The sequence below is a fragment of the Vigna umbellata genome, chromosome 6 (genome assembly GCF_029865625.1).
Source record: "Vigna umbellata cultivar VRB3 chromosome 6, Vumbellata_1.0, whole genome shotgun sequence".
NCBI lineage: Eukaryota > Viridiplantae > Streptophyta > Magnoliopsida > Fabales > Fabaceae > Vigna > Vigna umbellata.
The window spans coordinates 14272913-14298294 of record NC_142170.1 but is presented as its reverse complement, the minus strand read 5'-3'; the positions used below and the strand labels follow the sequence as shown (position 1 = coordinate 14298294).

General features: G+C 31.5%; 3 protein-coding genes across 3 annotated transcripts; all 3 read left to right on the top strand.

Moving 5' to 3' along the window:
* The first annotated feature begins 3411 nt into the window (after positions 1–3411).
* LOC124831627 (homeobox-leucine zipper protein ATHB-15) lies at positions 3412–10620 on the top strand. Its single transcript, XM_047305679.2, has 18 exons — positions 3412–4347; positions 4450–4609; positions 4765–4865; positions 4968–5058; positions 5290–5385; positions 5466–5579; positions 5656–5739; positions 5901–6056; positions 6129–6203; positions 6407–6513; positions 6594–6786; positions 7258–7443; positions 7531–7611; positions 8277–8411; positions 8511–8836; positions 9292–9397; positions 9888–10037; positions 10296–10620. Exons 1-18 carry the CDS (start codon positions 4142–4144, stop codon positions 10440–10442), a joined length of 2514 nt encoding a protein of 837 aa, XP_047161635.2. The 5' UTR covers positions 3412–4141; the 3' UTR covers positions 10443–10620.
* Positions 10621–12207: 1587 nt separating this feature from the next.
* On the top strand, positions 12208–13287 carry LOC124831630 (uncharacterized). Its single transcript, XM_047305681.2, has one exon. It carries the CDS (start codon positions 12291–12293, stop codon positions 12852–12854), a length of 564 nt encoding a protein of 187 aa, XP_047161637.1. The 5' UTR covers positions 12208–12290; the 3' UTR covers positions 12855–13287.
* A 2983-nt stretch (positions 13288–16270) lies between these two features.
* Positions 16271–17220, top strand: LOC124831629 (Avr9/Cf-9 rapidly elicited protein). Its single transcript, XM_047305680.2, has one exon. It carries the CDS (start codon positions 16526–16528, stop codon positions 17120–17122), a length of 597 nt encoding a protein of 198 aa, XP_047161636.1. The 5' UTR covers positions 16271–16525; the 3' UTR covers positions 17123–17220.
* Positions 17221–25382: the final 8162 nt, after the last annotated feature.

The following is a 25382-nucleotide window of genomic DNA, read 5'->3' as shown; positions in this document are numbered from 1 at the left end:
ATATATAAAAAAATGACAACGACAAGCGCAACGGATAGTCTTGGATTAAAATATGACTATTGATTTATAACGAAAAAATAATTACATTCATGCAAGAAAAAGAACTCACCTCGTTATTGTCAAAGTTGTTGGTGTCAATCCACCAATGTAAGTTTGGACATTTTTCACCTTTTGAACAATTTCCATTCATCCAATCCATACATGTTATTGGTGATGATCTTTGGAAAACTTTAGTTTCTACCTCCATTGTTTGTAAAAATGAATAATATTTCTGTAAGAAAATGGTTGTATGGATCATGAAACTTGAAAGAAATGATGATGTACAATAGTGATGGAATACATTTCCTTTTAAATAAGAAAGAATGAAAGATAAAGCACAAGAAACCAAAGATAAAGCCCAAACAAATAAAAAAAATATAATAATTTATTAAAATCTTAACTTCTTTATTTAATAAACCAAGCTAATTTTAGATCCTAACAATAAATTGATATTATATAAGATAATTCTAATCACAATCAAATCACAATTTCTATTATAATATTATTAGATAGTTTATATTTATCAATTTATATAATTTATATAATTATAGTTTGCAATTTTGTTTAGAATAATTATATGATAATATTAGGAATTTTTGCTAGAAAAATTATATTAGAAGATTTGTAATTTTTGTAAAAAGAAAATACAAAATTTACAGTTTTTGTTAATAATGGTTTCGTTGAATATTTGATGTATGATAAAAATCTAATACTAAGTAATAATATTTTTTTGTGTAGATTCACTTAGACATTGAGATAACGAAATACATTAAATTCCATCATACGTTCTGACGGAAGAATTTAATTTATATTACACAATATGTAAAATAAAATAAAATATTTTAATATTTATCATAACATCGTGAATATAGGATCTTCATAAAAATAAAACAAAATTATTTTGATATTTATTATGTTTTTGCGGGTCATAATTTTCTTAATTTAATGCAAACATGTATGAGCAATTGTATTAAATATAACTTCATTGAAATAGTTGTTTAATAAATAATAAATAGATTATGAAATGGTTGTATGGATCATGAAACTTGAAGAAAATGATGATTTACAACACTAGTGTAATACATTTCCTTTTAAATAAGAAAGAACGGAAGATAAAGCCGAAGGAACGAAAGATAAAACCCAAACAAATAAAAAAAATATAATAATTTATTAAAATATTAATTTCTTTAATTAATAATTCAAGCTAGTTTTAGATTTATTGATATTATATAAGATAATTCTAATCATAATCAAATAATCACAATTTCTATTATAATATTATTAGATAGTTTATATTTATCAATTTATTTATATATAATATTAATTATATTATATATTATCGTGTAATTATATATATATATATATATATAATATAACTAATATTATACATTGATAAATAGATAGTATAATATTATCATAGAAATTATGATTTGGTTGTATCGGATAAGACATGAAAGTAACTTGGTTTATTCACTACAGAAATTAAAATTTTAATAAATTATTACATTTTTATTTCTTTATTTTCTACCTTTAATTTCTTCTTATTTAAAGGAAATGTATTCATCATCATTTTTAAAATACAACCATTTCTTATAGAAATATTTTTCATTTTTAAAAACAATGAAAATAGAAATTAAAGGTTTTCAAAAAGCATCACCAACAAAGTGTATATATGGGATAAATGAAAATTATTCAAAAAGCTAAAAAATATCCAGATTTATATTGGTAAATTGACAAACAATAGAAAATAATTTCAAGAGAGTATAGCAAGTTTCAAAAATGGAACAACTTCTTAATATATATAAAAAAAATAACAACTGAATAAAATATAACTATTGATTTATAACAAAAAAAAAAAATAATTACATTCATGCAAGGAAAAGATTGTCAACCTGATACAAAATGTACATCCAGTTAGCATCTCTAGGATCAGGAACATGTTTCAAAATTTCACCACATTTTTCAAACTCCCTTAAAACCATGTTAGTATGGTGAAAACCTGCAGAAAAAGAACATATTGTTAAAAAAACGCATATGGCTATATATAAATACAAAATTAAACTCTGCAAAATTAAGAAAGAACATAACTGTATTTTCTAAACCCTATAACAAAAACATATTTTAAAAAAGATAAGAAAAATATATTTTATAAGCACTCGTTATTACAACGCGACTATTATTGGTTCACCTTATAAAGAACTGTCGTGTATTTATATTTTGATAAAAGAAAATGTAAATATGTTGTATGTAATATGTCACTCTACACACTTACCATTCCTCCCATGTCACGTGTCATATCGGTCACATTCACCAATCATTTCAACCGGACAATCGTATGTTGTTTTTTATTCATTTTGGAATCACCCTCTGTATTTATACGCCAGAGTACGGATACCAATACACGTCGCTGCACCATCTTATCCGTCCCACTGCTGTAGCCGTATAAATAAAATAAAACTTCAAAGTTTTTAAAAAAAGTGATAATAATCCATCTTAAATAATTAATTTTATAAATAAAAATATAAATATTAAAATGAAGACGCATGCAAAAAGGTCATGATGGTGTCCTGTGTGACCCACTCCACTTCTACGCAAACCTCTTCTTCCCATGCTTTTGTGTATTTTAAGGCTCTCATCACAATCTCATATTTCCCATTCTACCCTTTCCAAAAACCCTTGTGTTTCCGGTTTTTTACACATCTGCCATTATCACCACTCATTACACACCATCCTTTCATATTTCTCTTTTTGCCCCCACAAAATAAAAAAAAAAACTTTTTTTTAAAGGCAAAGACATATTAATTATAAATCTTAAGATGAAAATTAAATTAAGTTCTAAATAATTATGACTTTATCTTTTTTCCAATCAGTTTCAGTGAGTTAAAGTATAAACAATTATGGCTTTGATATTTACACCATTAATAGTTCTTCGCATTACTTGAAAAGGCAAAAAGAAGCATTTTACGATTAGGCAAGTGGGGCCTTCGATAAGTTGTAGTTACGAAATTAAAGTGTAAGATCTACGGCTTCTGTTGATATCTATTATCAAACCAATCACATGAAAAGCAAATCAAAGATAGAATCTTCTTTTCATATGTAAAAACTATTATACAGAAATGGATTTAAATATAAAATTGTTTGAAAGATTAAAATGGAAATCAATGAATGAGAGGAGTGGGGGTGATTATGAGATTGTGCAGACAATGATATGTGAGCGGCGGGACCTGCGTTCCAAAGCGGAAGTGTCAGAAGAGCCGCGGGAAAAAGGAGAGTTTGGTAAATTTCTATGCAGTTCTGTGCAATTTTTAAAATAGTAATTAATTAATTTATATGGAAATAAGAAAAAAGGAGGATGCTCCATTTTGAACCGAAAGTGAAAGAACCAATGAAAAGAATCACAGCGGAGCAAATCTGTGAAACACATGAATTGAGGAAGCAACAACATCTCCAAAAAGCAAAAGCCTGCTATTTCACCTAGCCATCCTAGGGTTTCAGTTCTTTAATCCCTCAACAAAAAAAACAAAAAAAGTAGTAATCAGTTGGCACATCACAGTTCACAGGGCAATTTTACAGTGCTTCAGAATCTCATAAAGAAAGAAAGGGAAGTCAAGAAATCATTCTTTCTGTGATCTATTTTTTCTCCCTTTGTCCCTCTCAATGGCCTTTGTTTGGTAGCTTCCTGAATAAGGTGCAAAGATCAGCTGGAATTCAACTAGATTTGATTATATCAGCAGAAAGTGTGTGTGTGGGGCTTCCAAGGATGAAGATCGGTGAAGTGGAGTCGTATGGGTTTGTTCTGAGGTTGCGGGAGATAACTCAACAAGTTTTGGTGGATGCTCTGTTTTGAGAATCGAATCGGTTGCTAAATAAGTTCCTTCCTGTTTTTAGTTTTATATCGAAGAACTGTGTTGATAGGGTGTTGGTGAGAGTCAGATCGTTGCTGTTCTTAGCATGAGGTTTGTGTTCGAGTTTCTGATCTCCAAGGATTTAATGTTTTATGGGTTTGTGTTAGTGACGGAGCAAAAGTAGCTAGCTCTGTGTTGAGCAACAAAAGTTGTTGTTGAGGTTTGATTGTGGGTGTGAGTGGTAGAGTTGTGTAGGTATGGCAATGTCCTGCAAGGATGGTAAACCAGGATTGGATAACGGGAAATATGTCCGTTACACACCTGAGCAGGTTGAGGCCCTTGAGAGACTTTATCATGACTGCCCCAAACCCAGTTCCATACGCCGCCAGCAGCTCATTCGCGAGTGCCCTATTCTCTCCAACATTGAGCCTAAGCAAATCAAAGTCTGGTTTCAGAACAGAAGGTGCACTTGCCTGCTTGGTTCTTTTGGGTCCTGGATTCTTTGCCCAATACTATTGTTATTTGGTATTATCTTCAATGCGTTGTGTTTTGTTGTGAATTCCAGGTGTAGAGAGAAGCAGAGAAAAGAGGCCTCGCGGTTGCAAGCTGTAAATAGGAAGCTCACAGCCATGAACAAGCTTCTCATGGAGGAGAATGATAGGTTGCAGAAGCAGGTGTCTCATTTGGTTTACGAAAATGGCTACTTTCGCCAACACACTCAGAATGTATCACCTTTCTCAACTTCGTTCTTTTTAAATAAGTTTATTCATTTATCTTTGTAGTATTTTAGCAACTTAGTCTTAGGGTAAATTGTTCTGCTTCTGCCCTTTACTTATTTTACGTGCATTAGAATAGAGTTGAAACGGTGTTCTCTCTGCAGACTGCGCTTCCAACCAAAGACACGAGCTGTGAGTCGGCGGTGACTAGTGGTCAACGCAGTTTGACAGCCCAGCATCCCCCCAGGGATGCAAGTCCTGCAGGGTTAGTGGGAATATGATTAATGGGCTTGGGTCCTCTTCTGTTGTTGTTGTCTGTAAAAACTTGGCTGTGTGGACTCATGGAATGACTTGTCATTTTTCCCAGGCTTATGTCCATTGCAGAAGAGACTTTAGCAGAGTTTCTTTCGAAGGCTACTGGAACTGCTGTTGAGTGGGTCCAAATGCCTGGAATGAAGGTGATCTAATAACTTCTAATTTTGGATGATTCAAATAATTGTTTTATTTTTTCAATTCCTTCATTGAGGCATTGGCATAATGGTTAAATGATGGCGAAACCAACACATTTGAGTGACGTCCCATTCTGACCGGTGCATTTCTTTTCTGATAAGGGTTTGTTTTTTGAAGAACGCCTGCTTGAACAACATATCTAAAATATTGTTTTCATTAATTTCTTTTTATATTTGCAGCCTGGTCCGGATTCCATTGGAATCGTTGCTATTTCTCATGGTTGCACTGGTGTGGCAGCAAGAGCCTGCGGCCTTGTCGGTTTAGAACCCACAAGGGTCAGTGCTCTGAAATTGTTGACTTCTCGTTAATTTATTGCTTCTATTCATAGATGGCATGATCAACTATATGTTTCCAGGTTGCAGAAATCCTCAAAGATCGGCCTTCATGGTTTCGTGATTGCCGAGCTGTGGATGTTCTGAATGTGCTGCCCACAGCAAATGGTGGAACCATAGAGCTGCTTTATATGCAGGTAAAGCACATGTATTTGAATGAATGGTGACGATGTAACAAACAGACTAAATCTTTTTTTCGTGTTTGATGATCAGCTATATGCACCAACCACGTTGGCACCTGCCCGTGACTTCTGGTTGTTGCGCTACACTTCTGTTTTAGAAGATGGGAGCCTAGTAGTAAGTGACACTTTTGAACTCTTGAGGTTCACGTTTGATTAAATATTGTAGCTAATAATAGAAACCTCATGTGTGCAATGCGTAGTCCTACATTTTTATTAAAGAGTCCTCTTGTTCCCCTGTAACATCTACACCATTCTTATGATGCTTCCCTGCTTCAGGTATGTGAGAGGTCCCTTAAAAATACACAAAATGGTCCAACCATGCCTCCCGTGCAGCATTTTGTTAGAGCAGAGATGCTTCCTAGTGGGTACCTTATAAGACCCTGTGAGGGAGGTGGTTCTATCATTCACATTGTTGATCACATGGATTTGGAGGTATATGAATTCCAATCAGCGACATTAATAATTTTTATTTGACAAAAGTAACTTTTTCATGGTTGTGTGTAGCCGTGGAGCGTTCCTGAAGTTCTGCGACCACTGTATGAATCATCAACAGTGTTGGCTCAGAAGACAACTATGGTGGTATGATTTGTATTTCATTGCTAATGAGGATACAATCGTACAACAGTTCAATAATTTATCATTTTCGGTCTCATTTCAATTATATTTATAATTGTATAAAATTGGACAATAATTATTATTTTAAGAGTACATGAATTTAGATCAAGGATGTAGTGGTTAACTAAAGGTTATGGCTTATTTACAATTCTCTCTTTTTCTTCCAGGCACTACGTCAACTAAGGCAGATTTCACATGAAGTTTCTCAGTCTAATGTGACCGGGTGGGGGAGACGACCTGCAGCTCTTCGAGCACTTGGCCAGAGACTCAGCCGGTTAACATTTAACTGCGCTTGATTTTTCTTGAATTTCATTGCATATATAAATTTATGTTCTCACATCCATTTCCTGACAGTGGCTTCAATGAAGCAATCAATGGGTTCACTGATGAGGGATGGTCAATGATCGGCAATGATGGTGTTGATGATGTTACAGTTCTAGTGAATTCATCACCTGACAAGTTAATGGGTTTGAATCTTTCCTTTGCCAATGGATTTCCATCTATCAGCAATGCAGTCTTGTGTGCCAAAGCTTCAATGCTATTACAGGTTCGGGGCCTGTCAAATTTCATTGAATTTTCCTAAATTAGAAAATAACATGAATAGTGAACCAATTTGTCCTTTATTGCTATAGAAATTTTAGAAGAGGATATAGATAAGGCTTTGATTATATACTGAACATAGTTTTTTATTGAGTTGGCTGCGTATTGTTATTTGTATGGCCGGTTAGCCCATGTTTAATTGAAGAAGAATCATGGAATACAAATGATTGTAATAATGATTACCTATTCCCCCGGTAATGAAACATTTCCCATCCACCGGGGTTATGAGACACATAAGAAGTTGTTTGATTGTGGCTGACCTTTCTAATCTGCAACTGCTCGACATGCCTTTTTTGTATTGTAATTGGCTAATTAGTTTATTAATGATTATTTCTTGTTTACTGCACTTATTCGTAATAAAAAAAATCGTGTAGACATTTCTTCTGACATTCTATAACCAAGTTTCATGTTTGTCCAGAATGTGCCTCCAGCCATATTACTCAGGTTCCTTCGGGAGCATAGATCAGAATGGGCAGACAACAACATGGATGCTTATTCGGCTGCTGCCGTTAAAGTCGGTCCTTGTGGTTTACCAGGAACTCGTGTTGGAAATTATGGGGGTCAAGTTATTCTTCCTCTAGCCCACACCATTGAGCATGAGGAGGTAATAAATTGGTAACAAATATTGAGTACACATATTACGAATTTAGAAATTGTGCAAGTTTTAACTTCTCTTGCCCATCTATTCTAGTTTCTTGAAGTTATTAAGTTGGAAGGAATTGCTCATTCTCCTGAAGATGCAATAATGCCCAGAGAAGTATTTCTTTTGCAAGTAAGTTTTCCCCTTGTATTGATTGCTCTATGCTTCTCTGGTCAGGGATGGTACGTCTTGCTTGATGTGGTGCTAACATACGGAAAACAATTATACGAACTTTTAAGCTCCCTGACTTTGATGTACTACTACTTTTATCACTTGATTTTACTTTCTTCACTTCTCGAATTTTTCTGTTCATACAATTTTGAATTATTTATGGATATAATCAATGTATAATACTCTTGCCTAAGTATAGCTTGCCGTTGGTGTGCTGTGCTACTAATTTATCTATAGCAATGTTTGAGAGTTGGATGCATGTTAGAGATCAAAAGTCAAACTTGTGTGTTGACTTGTTGCTTTTATTACTGACATTTCTGTAAGTGACACGCAATATAAAACTCAGTATATTGTTATTCACATTTTTTATAATTTAAAGCAAATGAATATATGAATGGTGCTCTCTACCCATTCGTACCAATTTATGACGAGGAAAATGTTTTATTATCCCCTAGTGTTTTGAAATTTTTTAGTAGAGCAAGTAACTTGCTTTAGCTCAGTATTATTTGAACTCTTGAGGCTTCCGAATGGTAGTCTTTTTATCATGCCAATCACCATTATTTTGGTTTCTAGCTTATACGTGTTTGTGTTTACTTTCTTATAGTTCATTTGTTTTGTTTTGATAGCTGTGCAGCGGAATGGATGAAAATGCTGTTGGAACCTGTGCAGAGCTTATATTTGCTCCAATTGATGCATCCTTTGCTGATGATGCCCCCCTTCTGCCTTCTGGATTTCGCATCATCCCTCTTGATTCTGCAAAGGTTAGCCTTAGTTATTCTCAAAGCAGTATGTATTTTTTGCAGTTTGGTACTTACCTTTTTACAGCGTTCATTTTGTTATTGCAATTATAATTTTTTCAGGAAGCATCCAATCCAAATCGCACACTTGACCTGGCATCTGCTCTAGACATTGGCCCAACTGGAAACAGAGCATCAAATGATTATTCTGGAAATTCTGGATCTATGAGATCTGTGATGACAATAGCGTTTGAATTTGCCTTTGAAAGTCATATGCAAGATCATGTAGCATCCATGGCACGCCAGTATGTTCGAAGCATTATATCATCTGTCCAAAGGGTAGCATTAGCACTCTCTCCTTCTCATTTAAGTTCACAAGCTGGGCTAAGAACACCACTGGGTACCCCTGAAGCGCAAACACTAGCTCGCTGGATCTGCAATAGTTATAGGTGTGTACACTGTATTTAGCCATAGTACTGGTTTACATATCCTGCACGATTTTCTTTTGACATGTGAAACCAATGTTCTTCAACATTGTCTTGGGGATGATAGATCACTTTGGTCTTACCTCATTTGGTATAGCTACATTTAGTTACATTTCTTTTTTGTGATAAGCACCTCAATTTTAACTGCAACTTTTCCAATTGGAAAAGGAATATTCTACACTAGTTGGCATAGGCTGACAAACTGTTGTAGTTACAACTGTTGACTGCTATTCCAATCCCTCTTGTTAATTCTTGTATCAGCTCAACAAAAATATTAATCGAAATGTTTCTACATTTGTAAACTGTATTGTCAGTTGCATATGAACGTATATTGATTTTTTTTGCTCCGACTGATGTTTCAGGGAGAGCATTGTATTTCAGACTCACCTGTTTGACTATTTTGACCATTTATTTTGTAGATGCTACTTGGGGGTCGAGCTACTTAAATCCAATAACGAAGGGAACGAATCTTTGCTCAAATCCTTGTGGCATCACTCAGATGCAATATTATGCTGCACTCTAAAGGTGTGCCCCCAATTTATTTCAATTTCAAAGTAGGTGCATCTACTGTGTGTCCATGTATCATGTATTTTCTTTGTCGACATGGTTTAACTCAGTTGTACTTGGATTCTTTATTCCTGATATATCTGACACGAGGGGGTCAAAGTATGTTCAATTATTCGAGCTGTAGTGCTTTACCCATATTTTATGTTTTTTTTCCCTATAGTAGTAGACCATTTTGTACATAGTACCAACTTCTAGGAATTATACCTGTAAGATTTGCGAATCAACTATCGACAGACTTGCAAGTAACTCATTACTTCTAGTTATTTTTGAAGTTGTAGTGAATTATGCATATTTTTGTTCCTTTTCCTCATGTGTTAATTTGTTTTGTGCGTAGTAACACTATAAGGGGGCTATACTTGTCAAATTTGCCAATCCACAATTTATTCCCTGATTAATAAATAAACCCTTCTAATAGTTTTGAAAAGCACTTTCGTTAAACTTGTTGCAGGCATTGCCTGTCTTCACTTTCGCCAACCAGGCAGGGCTTGACATGCTGGAGACCACCTTAGTTGCTTTGCAAGATATAACATTGGAGAAGATATTCGATGATCATGGCCGAAAGATTCTGTGCTCAGAGTTTCCCCAAATTATTCAACAGGTCTCGACCTAAACGTGCATTAGTTCCACTTAGACCGGGCTTTTATTGATTCGCGTTTTGCTTTAAGACGCGTGACAGGCATTATTTTTCTGGATAACTATGCTGCCGTCTCTTGTTAAGCCAATGTTGTAGCCTTTTGAGTGGGCTCTTCCCTTACTTTCCTCCCTCCTCCTAAATTGGGAAGCAGAAAGTAGAAGTAGTTGCATTTCCAAGCTTTATTGTGGTTTCTAATGAATTCCTTTCATTCTATTTTGGCAGGGTTTTGCATGCCTTCAAGGTGGTATTTGTCTCTCAAGCATGGGGCGACCCATCTCATATGAAAGAGTAGTAGCTTGGAAGGTGTTGAATGAAGAAGAGAGTGCTCATTGTATTTGCTTTATGTTTATGAACTGGTCTTTCGTTTGACCTATGATATGATAATTAGAGAATAGAAATCAAAGTGTTACATATGCAACACTCTTCTAAGACATGTTTTGTTTGCTATTTTGCTGTATTTGCTGCGAACTTGGATTGAATGTAAAGACTACGACTAATGTGTTAGCACATGTTTGCTTATTTACTTATCCAGCTCCGTTTTATGTTAGTCATTCTTGTAAATTACGCTCTGCATGTGAGAAGAACCGAGTTTTGGGCCATACACGCAATTTACAATTATTAAACGAACTTTATTATCACCAATTGCTAGTGATTTCTATAAAGATATATTAAGCCTTTTTGCAAGGAGAAATATTGTTTCGATCAAAATGAATATGCCTTGCATTTGATTGTTTAGACGCAGCTAATCGATATGGAAGGTGGTATCTAATAAGCAACAAGAAAACTAGGCGTGTGTGTGTGTGTGTGTATATATATATAATTAAATTTATTTGCGTGTGTATATATTCACAAATATATAGATATATTGATAATGTTACAATAAAAAAGAAAATGATTTTAAAAGTGAAAAAATATGATATTTATGTTGTTAGCATTACAGATTTTTATTTATTTTTATAAATAAATATTAAATGATTTTATATTAATATCTTTCATTCTTTATGATAAAGCGTGGTTTAACTTGATTCTTTATATATAATTGCAAAAACTGAACACAGATAAATAGATGACTGATATCCTTTTATGGATAAGTAAATTTAAAATTTAAAATATTTGGATACGTTTTTCAGTTTTAAAGGAAGAAAAAAAAATAATAAACGTTTCAATTAATTAAAACTAGTTTATATGTAAACTTTTGAAATATTAATACAAGATTAATTTAATAAACGAACTTACATCTTTATGTTCCGGACCTTACAATGCAGCACAGATCTAGTAAAGAAATCAGAGCATTTTCGTAAAAAATATACTTTTGAATTCATAACCAATATTTTGATGAGGACGGACGACTACATTTATGTGCTGTTGCATTGATTTGCATTTGCCTAAGTATCCGTCATATGTCATATTATGTTTCAGGTGCATAGAGAGCCAGACACTATATCAGACACTGACTGCAACTTTTTCTTTGATATCTAATCGAAACCTATGGCTTTCCTTCCTCCTTTCCAGCCCCTCGTGAAACAACAAAAAGTTAACGTTTGTGGAATGAGTTTTGTGTGACATATATAGATAGATGTAATTGTTCAACACAAAAGCAAAAGTTTAGGCAAATATGTGTGGTTTTACCATGCCACCATGTGAATGCCCCACAAGCTGTATTGCTCCTCGTCTCTGCTTCCATTGGATGACAACATCCAACCCTTTTGCTAAAAGCAATACCTTTTTATCAATGCCAACCAACTTTCTCACTGTATGCTTATATTACACAGATGTTCAAAACATATTCTAAGGAAAAAGCTGACTTTTCCTCCTTTCGTTTTTTCAGTTACCTTTGAAAATATTTTAGAGACGGAAATGGTGCACGTGAACCTTGTAGAATTTCATCACCATATTCTAGCTCACAACCACCAAGAGTGGAAACTCACTTGGAAGTAAAATGTATATATATTATCAGACTTGGAAAAGCTACAATTGGCATTAAATGATCTAGATCTTTCTTGAAAAATCTAGCAAGTTCACGGACACTGAAACTGACATTTGCGTTTCTAAGATCCACACATGTTTACAATGTCAGATTCTCGGGAACCACAAGAACACTTATAAATAGAATCCTTCGAGCTACACAGCTGAGGTACATGCATATGAATATCAATTCTTGAACCACGTTTAGCACAGTCGAGTTCAAACAGATATCTTTGAGTAGCAGTTAGCAATATGGCACCGAATGGAGAGTGTTTGCCTAGTTCATTCTCTAGAAACAGCAACATGTGCAAGCCTCCGAGGCTTTCATCTGATCAAATTCAAAGAACGATCTCAGACATCTCGTTTGAGCTAACGAAGGAAGGGATTGATCTGTCACTGGCACCTATAACTGAGGTTATGGATGCCAAGTGTGAGTGCTGTGGAATGTGCGAGGAGTTCACTCCAGAGTACATAGAGCGTGTGCGTGAGAAGTTTTTGGGGAAGTGGGTGTGTGGTTTGTGTGGTGAGGCAGTGAAGGAAGAGCTTGAGAAAAATGGTGGGAAGAAGGAAGAGGCATTGAGTTCACACATGAATGCATGTGTGAGGTTCAACAAATATGGAAGGGCTTTTCCAGTTTTGTTCCAAGCTGAGGCCATGAAAGAGATGCTGAAAAAGAACAAAATGGAAGGCAGAAGAAGGGCCAAGTCCTTCAACCCAAGGGAGACAGGAGGACAAAACAAAGGAGGGATTGCTAGAAGTTCAAGCTGCATTCCAGCAATCACAAGAGAGATCAATGGTCTCACAATGGCCAATTAGTTCCTAATAACCCCTTATTAGTACTCTTCTAAACATTCAGTGTTCATTACTATATTCCTATCTGTCTGAAGGGAACATGGTTTTGTATCTGTCATTGTTTTTTCTACTGACTAGTGACTGTTCCAAGTTCTGGGGGAAGAACATGGCCCTATGTTTTGATGCAGAAGATTGAAGGCCAAGTTGTCTTGTTTTGTGTCCAAGGTTTTTTGGGTAACCTCTCACAGCATTCTGGTTTTTGGAAGCAGGTTCTTCTCACTTGACTTCTTGTCTGTGTTTTTTTTTCAGCTGTCAGGTTGTGCCTGGTTTTTGGTCAGTGGCTTTTCTTGTTTGAATCAATTCAGTCTAATGTATTCCACTGTTTTCAGGATCGTTTATGAATAAAATTTACTCGATGAATTAATTGAATTAAATATAAAATTTACTTGTTTCATAATCATGATTTCATTTATCATTGAATCCCTCTCAGATCATTCATAATGTGTAATTTCATATTCAATATATATACCGCTATTAAATTATTATACACATTTTAACTGTGTTTGCAAATTTAACGTATAGTTTTGTCTCTTATTTTAAAAAAGTAACGGTAAGATAAAATACATTTTAATTTATTTGATACCCGTAACAAAGATAAAATAATTATAAAAAAATAATTTTTATAACTTTTCAAAAAAGAAAAAAATAAAAAATAAAAAAGATAATATTAAATGAATATAAAAAAATTATGTGAATGAAAGTATAATATCTTCGTTAAAAAACTTGATGGCGGGAGAAAATGGTGAAAAAGTGAAAAGTCAATAATTTTTTTCGTAGCTTAAAAAAAATCGAAATATCAAATGAATAAAGACATACATAATATAATAAAATTAAATTTGTATTTATGGTATCATATCATTATAAACCGTTGTACACGATAATAAATAACTTTAATAACTTTTATAATAATTATTTTCCTCTTCGAAGGAGTTGAAAATAATAAGAAAACTTTTTCGTAATTCATGCACCCGGTAACCAATTGAGTTGCATTTGATTAAAATTAAATATTATTCTTGAAAGGGTAAATAGATAAAATAAAGGGTTAAATATGCTTTTAGTCCCTAAACTATTGGCTTCGTCCCTCTTTCAAAGTAAAGTACAATTTGGTCCTCATTCTTTTCGAAACGTTCGTTTTAGTCCTCGAAAACTAAACACTGTTTAAAAATTTGGTCCTCATTTAGCAACAAATGAGGAATAAAACCAAAATTCCGAGAACTAAAATGAACGTGAGGACCAAATTGTACCTTACTTTGAAAGAGGACGAAAACCAAAAACGGCCAATAGTTTAGAGACTAAAAACATATTTAACCCTAAAATAAATATACGTTTATTTCAGTTTTAGTATAATAAAAAAATTACAACCTTAATAATTTTTTTTAATTATGTTAATGTTTGAACTCCTCTAATAAGTGAAATAATTGAATAAGGTTTGATATTTAATAGCGGTCGTATTCATCTATTAGAAAAATTAACTTAAATAACATGCGATGAACTTTAAAAAAATCTTTAAGGGTTTTAAATTAATAAGTAAGACAACAAAGGGGGAAAGACTTCCTTCAATATATGTTAACATTAATTTTTCTTTTAATAAACACAAGATAATTATTACACCGAATTTATATTTAATTACACTGATAGTTAATAAAGTTTAAATAAAATTAACGGAATTATTTTTCTTTATCAAATATAATATTTTTTATTGTATTAAAAATAAAATATATTAAAATGAATAAATTATTCTTTTATAAATGGTCTCAAAATAACATAGTAACTCATTTTAAATAAGGTTTTCAGTTCTGGATCCTTTTAATTATGTAACACCTAGCAAAGACTTAGTTACTGATTGTGCATAAAAAAAATAAGAAAACTAAATTGAATAATTAAAACAAAAATTAGAATAAAAAAAGGATTTTAACCTTTTATTTACAAATATAAATTTCTCATCAGTACAGAAATTTAAAACATCTAACTGTCCTTAAATGATTATATTATAATTTCCTCAAATATTTCATAACTTCATTTGTTACTTGGCTTTGGGCAAGTTTAATCTCTATAGTTAACCTTAATTTAAGAGAGAGAAAATACGAAAATGACGAAGACAAATCAAACTTCTATGACTCAGTTATTAAAGTAAACTAATCTGACTTTAGGAGGTGAATTTTTTGTCTGTGTATATTTTAAAGTCATTTTCAATCATTTCATTTACATAATTAAAAGCCAATGATTGATTTTAATACCAATTAACTTTAGGTGGGTGTTCCCTTCTTCAACCCTATTTTTTTCTTGTAGTTTCTTTTTTCAAAAACTCATACTTCAAAAAGTCACCTTTAATGTTTTTTTTTTAAATAGTTGTATTATCATTATTTATTTAAATATTTTATAATTTTTTAGGAGGTAGTTTTGAAGAAAGAATGTTAGACTTCACCACAAAAAAAAAGGAAAAAGTTGAACCGGTAATAAGGATGACAATCGGACATGAAGGTTAAGAGTTTAACTAGTTTTTAAAATACAATTCATTTTCATACCTATGTGTAAAAGGTACGAAAATTTTGTTTCATCTAATATATCAAAAAATCGTGCATAAAACTGATGGATCCGAACAAAACCAAAACATCAATCCTAAAAATTAATTAATTCAAAACTAAAGAAGATTATTTTTGGTCGAATTTTAGCTAGAAATCAACTACAAAATCTATAAATAAAAGTTTAAGATAAAAGATTATTATTAATTACAACATTCATTGCTATTTATCTAAGTTGATTTAATTTTTGTGTCGAAGTGTCTTCTCTATATACCATTTAAAAAGTTTAAAAACTTCTCACCAAATATAATTTGGATCTTGAAAGACACATCAAGATAAGATGTTAATCTCACACCCAAAACATATAATATTAGGAGAGATTCAATATTATTTTCTCAAAAGTTAAATGTTAAAAACGAAATTATAATTTATAGTATACAAATTAAATAATTATAAAAATATGAACGTGTGTTTTAAAATAAATTACAAAATTAATGAAAAAAAAATAATATAAATTTTTGTATTCATCTATAAGGAATATTGAGATGTGTACAAGTTTCTATACTTAATTAAAAGATTAAACATTATTTATGCTGAATCTAAAGATTTAATGAGATCGAAATAGTAAGCGTGATTTATTTGGCATCCTAATTGGCATAACTAATTCCAGCATAGATAGATTAGTGAGATAAATAAAGTTATGTTGGAAGAAAGATATTTATGGTCGAAAAAAGAAGATGGAAGCACAATCCGAAACGTGAAGAGGTTGTGTAGGATGGAGGCTGTACAATGTGGGACTTTTCTATACCTAAAAAGCTCCACTTCATAGTACTCCTTTCGTCCTCTTCCCTCCAATAATCATACCCTCCAAATATAATAAAATAACCACATAACATAAAGTAACACAAAACATGCATGCACCCATTGGTCATTCTAATTCTAAACTGCTTTCAATAATCAACACACGTTTTCCTTCTTCCCTCTATTTCTCCACCACTATATAAAGACATCCATCCTCCTACCGTCTTCTCTCAAACAATTTCTTCTCTTCTCTAACTCTCTCTCTCGAATTATTTCAAACAACACAAACGAATTTCTACCTTACATATACAAATGAAACCTATAGAAATGGAAACCAAAGCACCGATAGTAGCCAAGAAAGTCTGGGACATGGTACGTGTGATGTTCTTCATGATGAGAAAAGGTATATCCAAGGGCAAACTCATGATGGACCTCAACGTCATGCTAAAGCGCCGCAGCAAGCTCGCCGGAAAAGCCATTGCAAACCTCATGTCCCACCACCACCACCACCACGCCGCCTCCCACGACTCCCACCTTCAATTCTCTGCCCCGAGGGAGTACGAGTTCAGCTGCAGCAACACTCCCAGTGCCTTCTCCTTCCCCGCAATAGGGAAGCGCCACCGCCACTTTTTCGCCTGTGTCCACGCGCCCCCCACACAGGACGACGACTCCGTCACTATGAACGCGGTGAAGACGGTGTTGGAGATGCTGAACAACGACGTCAAGGTCGAGACGACGTCGTCCCCTGCTCTGCCGGGGTTCGGGCGGAGCCCCATGGTGAGGCAACTGAGGGTGACGGACTCACCGTTCCCTCTGCGAGATTCCGACCAAGACAACGACCACCAGGTCGATAAGGCGGCGGAAGAGTTCATCAAGAGGTTTTACAAGGAGCTCAAGAAGCAGGATTGATTAATTACTTCACCTTGTCTACCTTGTGTTTATTTTCCTTCTGTTCATAATAAATGTTCCATTGTTGTTCATTATCAATTTTTGGATATTTTCCATCACATATATACCCCACCACACATAATATCGATGCATGCATGTCTTTAATTTCATTACTGCTTCCATACAATAAAACGGAAAATTGCAGACTGTATTATTTGTTTCTGGCAAACTAAATCATTTTATTTATTTTTTCTCTCTTAACTAAATCATTGTTAATTAATTTCGTTAAAATTATTATTAGTTTTTTTCTCTCTCTTTGAATTGTTACTCTAACTAGCCATCACTTTTCCTTTTCCTTTTGTTTGTCCATGGAGTTGATAGTCGTGCAAGCTCAACTAAACCTCCTTTATGAAAAGCAGAATTAATGATTGAAGGTGAGCAGATAAGAGTGATGATATTTTATAAGACAATTTGGCGAAAAATACGAACAGAAAAAAAAAAAACATAACCGAGGATGTTGGAAAAAATTGAACAAGATCGAACCTTAGAAAAACACTCTTTTGAAGATCAGAGGATAATTGAACTTATAAAATATACGAATTCTTCAATTAAATATTCTGATTTCTGACAAACTTGGAAACAATTATTAGAATCTATCTTTGGTATCCTTCCTTCGTACCCCTTTTTGTACCCAAATAAGTATATATTGAATCTTTAGATTAGATTTAATACCAGCACTACCTTGCAGAAATAAAGCCTTGTCTCCTCTTATACTTGTCCTGGTTAACTCTTACACATGAAGCATAATCATATTTTTTATTTTATGTAATACAAAGATCAATCGAATGGACTAAATTATACGAATATTTGAATATTTTTGAAATATGATCCGTGTGTGATATGATATATATGTATAAACTGGAGAGTACTTGACATAGACAATATTTGGTAAGAAATTATTGCATTATAAGTTTGTAGGAAAACGTTGAAAGATTTTGACCTATGGCATTTTGGTTGGTGTGATTGGTGAAGGTGGTTTGGTTTGAAGTGAAATTGGCTTTTACTGCAACAGAGACACTCCCACTTCCTTGTCCTACTGTCTCCATAAATGATTCCACTGACACGTCCAAGTTAAACTATTAACTATACCTTCCTCTCAACTTTTGCTTTTCTTCTTTAACTTCACCTTTTTTCACTCGCATTAACCACTTACGCAAACTTTCTAAAATACCACTTTTTTTTTTTGGGTTGCTTAAGCTGGTTATTGGCTATGAAAAAAGTGTCCACGCCTCCACAGGAAGATGACCCACACATAAAGAATAGGGCGACTGAATTGACATTGTTTGATAAATAATGCTTTTGATGTTCCCATTACCATGTACTTGCCTTTAAAGAAAATAAGATATGGAAGTTCGTATTATAAATATATTTATTTTTATATTATTTTTATAATAATTTGCTGCAATAACAAAGTGAGGTGGCTGATTTAATTTGTTGTTTCTTGCGGGCAAAGAAGAAACGGTGGAAAGAACTGACCCAGTCGTTTTAACTTTTGCAATCACAATGAAAGGTGGCAGCGTAAAGCCAAAAGTTTAGGTGAAGTGTGTGCTGAAACTATGAAATTAAAGATGTGTGAGAGATTCGAATGGGGACACGTGTAGATTTTATAACTTATTTTTTTTATATAGATATACCTTTCACGTGTAATAATTGTTTCACACTATATATATCACAGTCTTCTGTATATATTACCATTTCAAGCTCATTTCAGAATTTTACATCAGAAATAAGTTGAAAGACAATATACATGTATACATTTTGTTGATGTTTAATTACATGTTATTATTGTACAAAAATAAATATATGAGTAAGTAATAGTGTGCTTCTATTCCTTTACATGCATCAAAGCAATTAACCGTATATGTTTTTTTTTACTTTTTAGCTGTCTACCAACAAAATTTTGAGCATAAAATTATGTAGTATATGTCTGGTTTTACTTTTGAGCCCTGCTTTTTGGTCCATAATAGCTCCCTTTATTTAGCACCATTGAAAAGCTTGAGTTATGGAGTTCAAGTTTCAACGGTTGACCCTGACTAAATTCCACATGATACCTTGTTTTCTACGACCTTTGGTTAAAGCTAATGCATAGGTTCTCCTCAACTCAAATTTTGCTTCTATATACTTTTTACGACAATGAAAACATAAATTTAACAGACATTTTAATCCAGTATATGTGTTATTTTTTTATTAAGTTTATATAAATATAATAATAAATCGATAAAAAAATTAACACGTATATTATATTAAAATATTGTTATATTTCAAAGAGTTGAGGTTCATAGAAAACCTCTTGTTCATAAAACTATAAGAGCATTCTTAATTTATTCAGAAGAATTAGAAACATGAAACAATCAGAATAATAATTAGTCCTTAAAATGAGTTTATGTGGCGTAATTGTATCCACGTATATCGCAATTATGTTATATGTTTGAATGGCGATTTTATTTTTTTATTTTTTATTCAATGCATGTTACCTTCTTGTATGAGATATTTATGTAACAATCTGAATCTAGCAAAGGATTACAATTCAATTATTGAACTTAAGTGTATTATTATTGTACTCTATTTCCCCTTTTAACACGTTCAAACGTAAAATAAATACATTCATACCCTTTTTGTAATGGAATGTTTGTTTTTACATTGTTTTGTCTTCTATGGTTGGAAGTGGTTGGTAAGTCGAAATCATTATAATGCATGAGGACATGGATCATGGAGCAATCGGGGCATTCATGATTTAGCCTTCATTAAATTTTTAATTAAATAATCAAGATGATGATTTTGAAGTCTATGATTTGATATTATAACCCTGTCATTTTGTACACCCAACTTTGAGATGAATCTTTGTTCCAAAAATTACAATCATATAAATATTTTTGTCTATATATTAGACAGTTAATTCTAAATGGGAAATTTAAAATATATAATATAGTATGTTTTTTTATTTAATTTTTTGTTGGAAGAATGTTGCAGATTACATGAGTATAGGTTTTTCTTATAACTTAATTCTTAGTTAGAGATGTAAATATATAGTATGTAAAAGTGTAAAAGAAAGTTGTATATAACCTCCTACACCTACCCCGGTTAAGAAGAAAAAATTGGTCAAATTCGTGATCAAATAATAAAATTCGAATAATTACATAGTAAAAGAAAGACAACTAATTATAATGAACAGTAATAAACAAAAGTCATATGTTTATTACATCAATAATTACATTAATATTTTTTTTTACCTCATCAATAATTTCAATAGGTGTAAGAGTTAATTACATTAATTGAAATCAACGTATTTAGAAAAACTAACTCAATAATATATAGTTTTGCTAAATATGAATTATTATTCACATGTAGTTTTTTTTCAAGCTTTTACTAACTTTTATGTATGGATAATGAAACTTTTAGAAGGAAATGATTATTTAGGGTGATGGAATATATTTCCTTCAAATAAGAAGAAATGAAAGATAAAACACAAAAATATAAAAGAATATAATAATTTATTGAAATCTTAACATCTTTAATTAATAAACCAAGCTATTTTTAGATACTACCAATTAATTGATATTATATAGGATATTCTAATTACAATCAAATCACAAATTATATAAATATTATTGGATAGTATCTATTTATCAATTTATCTATATATGATATTAATTATATTATATGTATTATCCTGTAATTATATATATATATATATATATATATATATATATATATATATATATAAATAATTTGTATACTTTTTTATTGTTTAAATATTTTTTATAAAAAAAATTATTTTAGTTTAAAATACTTTTTGAAAGGATAAATGTAAGGGCCTGTAAAATTAATAAAGGGGCCTTTGGACTTTATGTGGGGCACAGCCAGGACCATCAGATCAAAGACACCTGACCTTAGCAGGGTCTTTCTCCTAAGTCAGCTTTCCACTCTACCAACTTTTTCTTCTCTCTCTAAAAACTTATCTTCTAAATATTGCTTTGCCTTCTCTCTAAAATATCACCCTGTTGAACAGTTCAATTTTTGAATAGGTGGTGCTCAAACGTTCACCGCGTCAAGGGCTCTGTAACGGACCAAACGGGTTCTTGTTCCAACCGGTAAGTCACTTTCTCCTTCTCTCCACCCTTTCTAGCACCTACGACATTGCTATTTTACTGAATGCAGGCCAGTAGAAGTTTTCTACTTCAAATTTGTGGTAATTTCTAGCCTAAAAAGCTAATTCTATCAACCATTGGGTGATTTATAGGGTGTCTTTGAATTTTGCTGTGAGGAGCACTATTTAGATCATCCCTGTCAAGTAAACTGTGAAGTTTTTCAGGTAAGTGGTGTGTTCTGGTGAAGTTGTTCTAGGATGTTAAATTTTTATTGGATAATTATAATTGAGACTGTGAAATTGTGCTTAAATAATTTATGCTTTGGTGTTGAACTGATACATGTGGCAATTATGTTTGTAAGTGTTTAGGTTGAAATTAACCTGTTTTGGTTGAAATTGTTCTGGTTGGAGGGTTTGGAGTAAGGGCTCTGTGATAGCATGTATATGGGCAGGTACCGTTTAAGGTTACTGTGAGGGGAAGAGTGATATATATAATTGGATATTTAATGTCTAGAACACTGTAGGACAGTTTTAATAACTTAGATAATTAAATCATAACTTGTTAAAAGCCTTTCTTTGTTGGTAGGATAGAGGGGACTTAAAAACCTGAGTTGGCACATCCTGATCATAGAGCAGCCCTGACCTGGTCCAAGTCACATGTGCTAGCACCGAAGGTGAGTCTGATGCGTTCAGACATCTGAACCCTCTCCGGTGACCAATTGGGAGAAAGTAAAATCTCTACTATGATGAAAATTAGACAAGTAGTTTATATATATATATATATATATATATATATATATATATATATATATATATATATATATATATATATATATATAGTATATTAACATATGAAACGTATGATATAAATTGTTATCATAATATATATATATATGTATGTATATTATTAAATGTTATGGAAATATAAGTTAGGAAAGCATGATATATATATTATATTAAATATGAAAAATATGATATAAATTGTTATCATAATATATATCTGTATGTATATTATTAAATGTTATGAAAATATAAGTTAGGAAAACATGATATATATACTATATTAACATATGAAACGTATGATATAAATTGTTATCATAATATATATGTGTATGTATATTATTAAATGTTATGAAAATATAAGTTAGGAAAGCATGATATATATACTATATTAACATATGAAACGTATGATATAAATTGTTATCATAATATATATATATATATATATATATATATATATATATATATATGTATGTATGTATATATACATGAACGTAAACTGGTGCATGGAGGGGATCTTTGTGACACCCGGGCACGGAGACGAGGGCGGGGAGTGACGCCGGTGCAAGAAGCATGGTGTAGGGGGCACAGACAAGGAGCGGCTCCTGGCAGCTTCGGGTGGAAGGGGTACATGGACGAATCGAACATACACCGGAATGAGAGGGATCTGGAGACTGTGTAGGTATGGGACTATACGGTTGAAGGATAGCTTAAAGGAATTGATTTGACTACTCATATCACCAAAATGCATTTGCTTTTCGGTAGCCTGACTCATAAGAACTCCATGGTTAAGCGTGCTTAGCCTGGAGCAATTCTGGGATGGGTGACCTTCCGGAAGTTTTCCCTTTTGAACATTTTCCATTTATCCAATACTTACATGTTGTTGGTGATGATCTTTGAAAAACTTTAGTTTCTATCTCCATTGCAAAAATAAATAATATTCTTGTAAGAAAATGATTGTACGGATAATGAAACTTTTAGAAGGAAATGATTATTTAGGGTGATGGAATATATTTCCTTTAAATAAGAAGAAATGAAAGATAAAACACAAAAATATAAAAGAATATAATAATTTATTGAAATCTTAACATCTTTAATTAATAAACCAATCTATTTTTACATCCTACCAATAAATTGATATTATATAGGATAATTCTAATCACAATCAAATCACAATTTATATAATAATATTATTGGATAGTATCTATTTATCAATTTATCTCTATATGATATTAATTATATTATATGTATTATCATGTAATTATATTTATATATATATATATATATATAAATAAATAATTTGTATACTTTTTTTATTGTTTAAATATTTTTTATAAAAAATTTATTTTAATTTAAAATACTTTTTGAAAATAAAATTGAAAACTAATCATTTTATTATGAGGTATTATTTATGTTTAAAAAAATGGTTATAAAGAATAAAACTGAAAAGGAAAATGTGAACACCCAAATATAAATCCTTCTTATATAATAGTATAGATGATATTACTTTTCACCAAAATTTTAATTCGTATATATAAGATAAAATAAATATTTTGTAAATATCTTATTAAAATAAAAAAATATTATATTTATGATTTAACACCGTAACATTAAAAGTAAGATAAAAAGGAGCAAATATATTACATTTATGTTTCGAATTAAAAATATTTATTCCTACCACGGCAATTACGAAAAAAAAAATAATGTATCATTGATCTCGTCAAACGAAAATTAATTTATAATAAAATATTCTCTCAAAAATATTATATAAACTGGAATGGAGAAATATATACTATTATACAAGACATAAATATTTATCTTATTAATTTTTAATATTTATTACTTTTGTAGAAATAGTAATTAATGTCGTTTATTAAAATATCTTATAAAATGGGCAAATGTTTTTCTATCATTTATAGACAATATAATAGATTAAGTAAAATTTGTAGATGTGATTTGCATGAACTAAAATCATTTATATTTTTTGAAAACCATATTACTTATATTTACGTTTTAAACCGAAATAATAAATTTGTTTAAAAAATTAAACTAGTCACTTAATGAATGGGTTATGGATAACAGACTTATAATTAATTATGAAGAACTGGATTTTATTTAACAGTGTTGGTTTGAGAAATATGATGAGAAACCAAAATTACACTTGATCACAACACATTAAAAGAGAACTATTTAAAATAAATAAATAAATAAATAAAATAAAGAAAAAGGTGGAAAGTAGCATAATGGTTCCAGAATCTAGGGGTAAAAGTGGAGTTAGGAAAAAAGGTGGGTGAAGGAAAAAAAAGCTCATTTTCTTTGAAGTTAAGCTTTCTCCCATTCCCTTTCCACTACAAATTTTCCCACTAAGTTGTCAACCATATTTCGATACAGAACTCAACTACGTTCCTCCATAATATAACTTCTGCAATCATAGTTTTAGCAATAAAAATATTATTAAGTCTGTATATAACTAATAATTATGAATAGTTACGAAAAATAATTATGAATATTTTAAAATCTAAAAATATACGTAGATACATGAATATTTAAAAGAAAATATTTTATAAACTTTTAAAATAAAATTTAAATAATATATAAAATAAAATGTAAATAATATATAAAATTTTAATTTTAAATTTTTATAGGTAATAAATATTTATGAATATAAAAATGATATTCATGTTTAACCTAAATGAATATTAAAAAATATACAAATATTACTTATATCACAAATTTTATCTACCAATACTAACAAACATAAATATTTTTATTATCCCGATGAGACAATGTATGAAATTGAAGAAAAAAAGGGAAGAGGAATAAAATGTGTGCTGAGAATAAATCTTTGTTTTATCAGTTAATTTAATTTTGTTAAACTTACCAGTACATGCCTCTTTTGAATTTTGGGTTCTTATAAAAAGTGGTTTTAAAATAACGTTAAAGTGAGGCGTCTAAGTGCACAATTATTGAAGTGGAAATCTTGAGTTGCCATTATAAAATCCCTCTTTATTTGTCCCGTGGGGCAACAATATTTATAATACCTAGCAAACCACTTTTTCAGGTGGAGTAATTGACCCTTATATATTTAATTTCTAGATTAATCTTATCACTCTATAATGCTCCTTACACACTAACTTATAAAATTATACTTTCAGTTCATTTTAATATTCGTCACACCTGTATGGCATACACATATATTTACCTAATAAATTACAAATTTAGGCAATTAACATTCATAGTAGATTTTGCTATCAAAAATTTACCGGTTGTAGTCTTTAATAATTTTTAAAAAAATGGATAAATTTTGAAAAGTTTATACATACAAGTGAGTCGTAAAAAATATATCTTCGTACT

What these genes read in the sequence shown, in the direction of transcription:
- LOC124831627 (XM_047305679.2), top strand. Translation starts at nt 4,142, where the DNA reads ATGGCAATGTCCTGCAAGGATGGTAAACCAGGATTGGATAACGGGAAA. An exon ending in ACACCATTGAGCATGAGGAG is followed by an intron (nt 7,444 to 7,530) that starts GTAATAAATTGG and finishes CATCTATTCTAG; the next exon opens with TTTCTTGAAGTTATTAAGTT. An exon ending in TCCCTCTTGATTCTGCAAAG is followed by an intron (nt 8,412 to 8,510) that starts GTTAGCCTTAGT and finishes TAATTTTTTCAG; the next exon opens with GAAGCATCCAATCCAAATCG.
- LOC124831630 (XM_047305681.2), top strand. Translation starts at nt 12,291, where the DNA reads ATGGCACCGAATGGAGAGTGTTTGCCTAGTTCATTCTCTAGAAACAGC.
- LOC124831629 (XM_047305680.2), top strand. Translation starts at nt 16,526, where the DNA reads ATGAAACCTATAGAAATGGAAACCAAAGCACCGATAGTAGCCAAGAAA.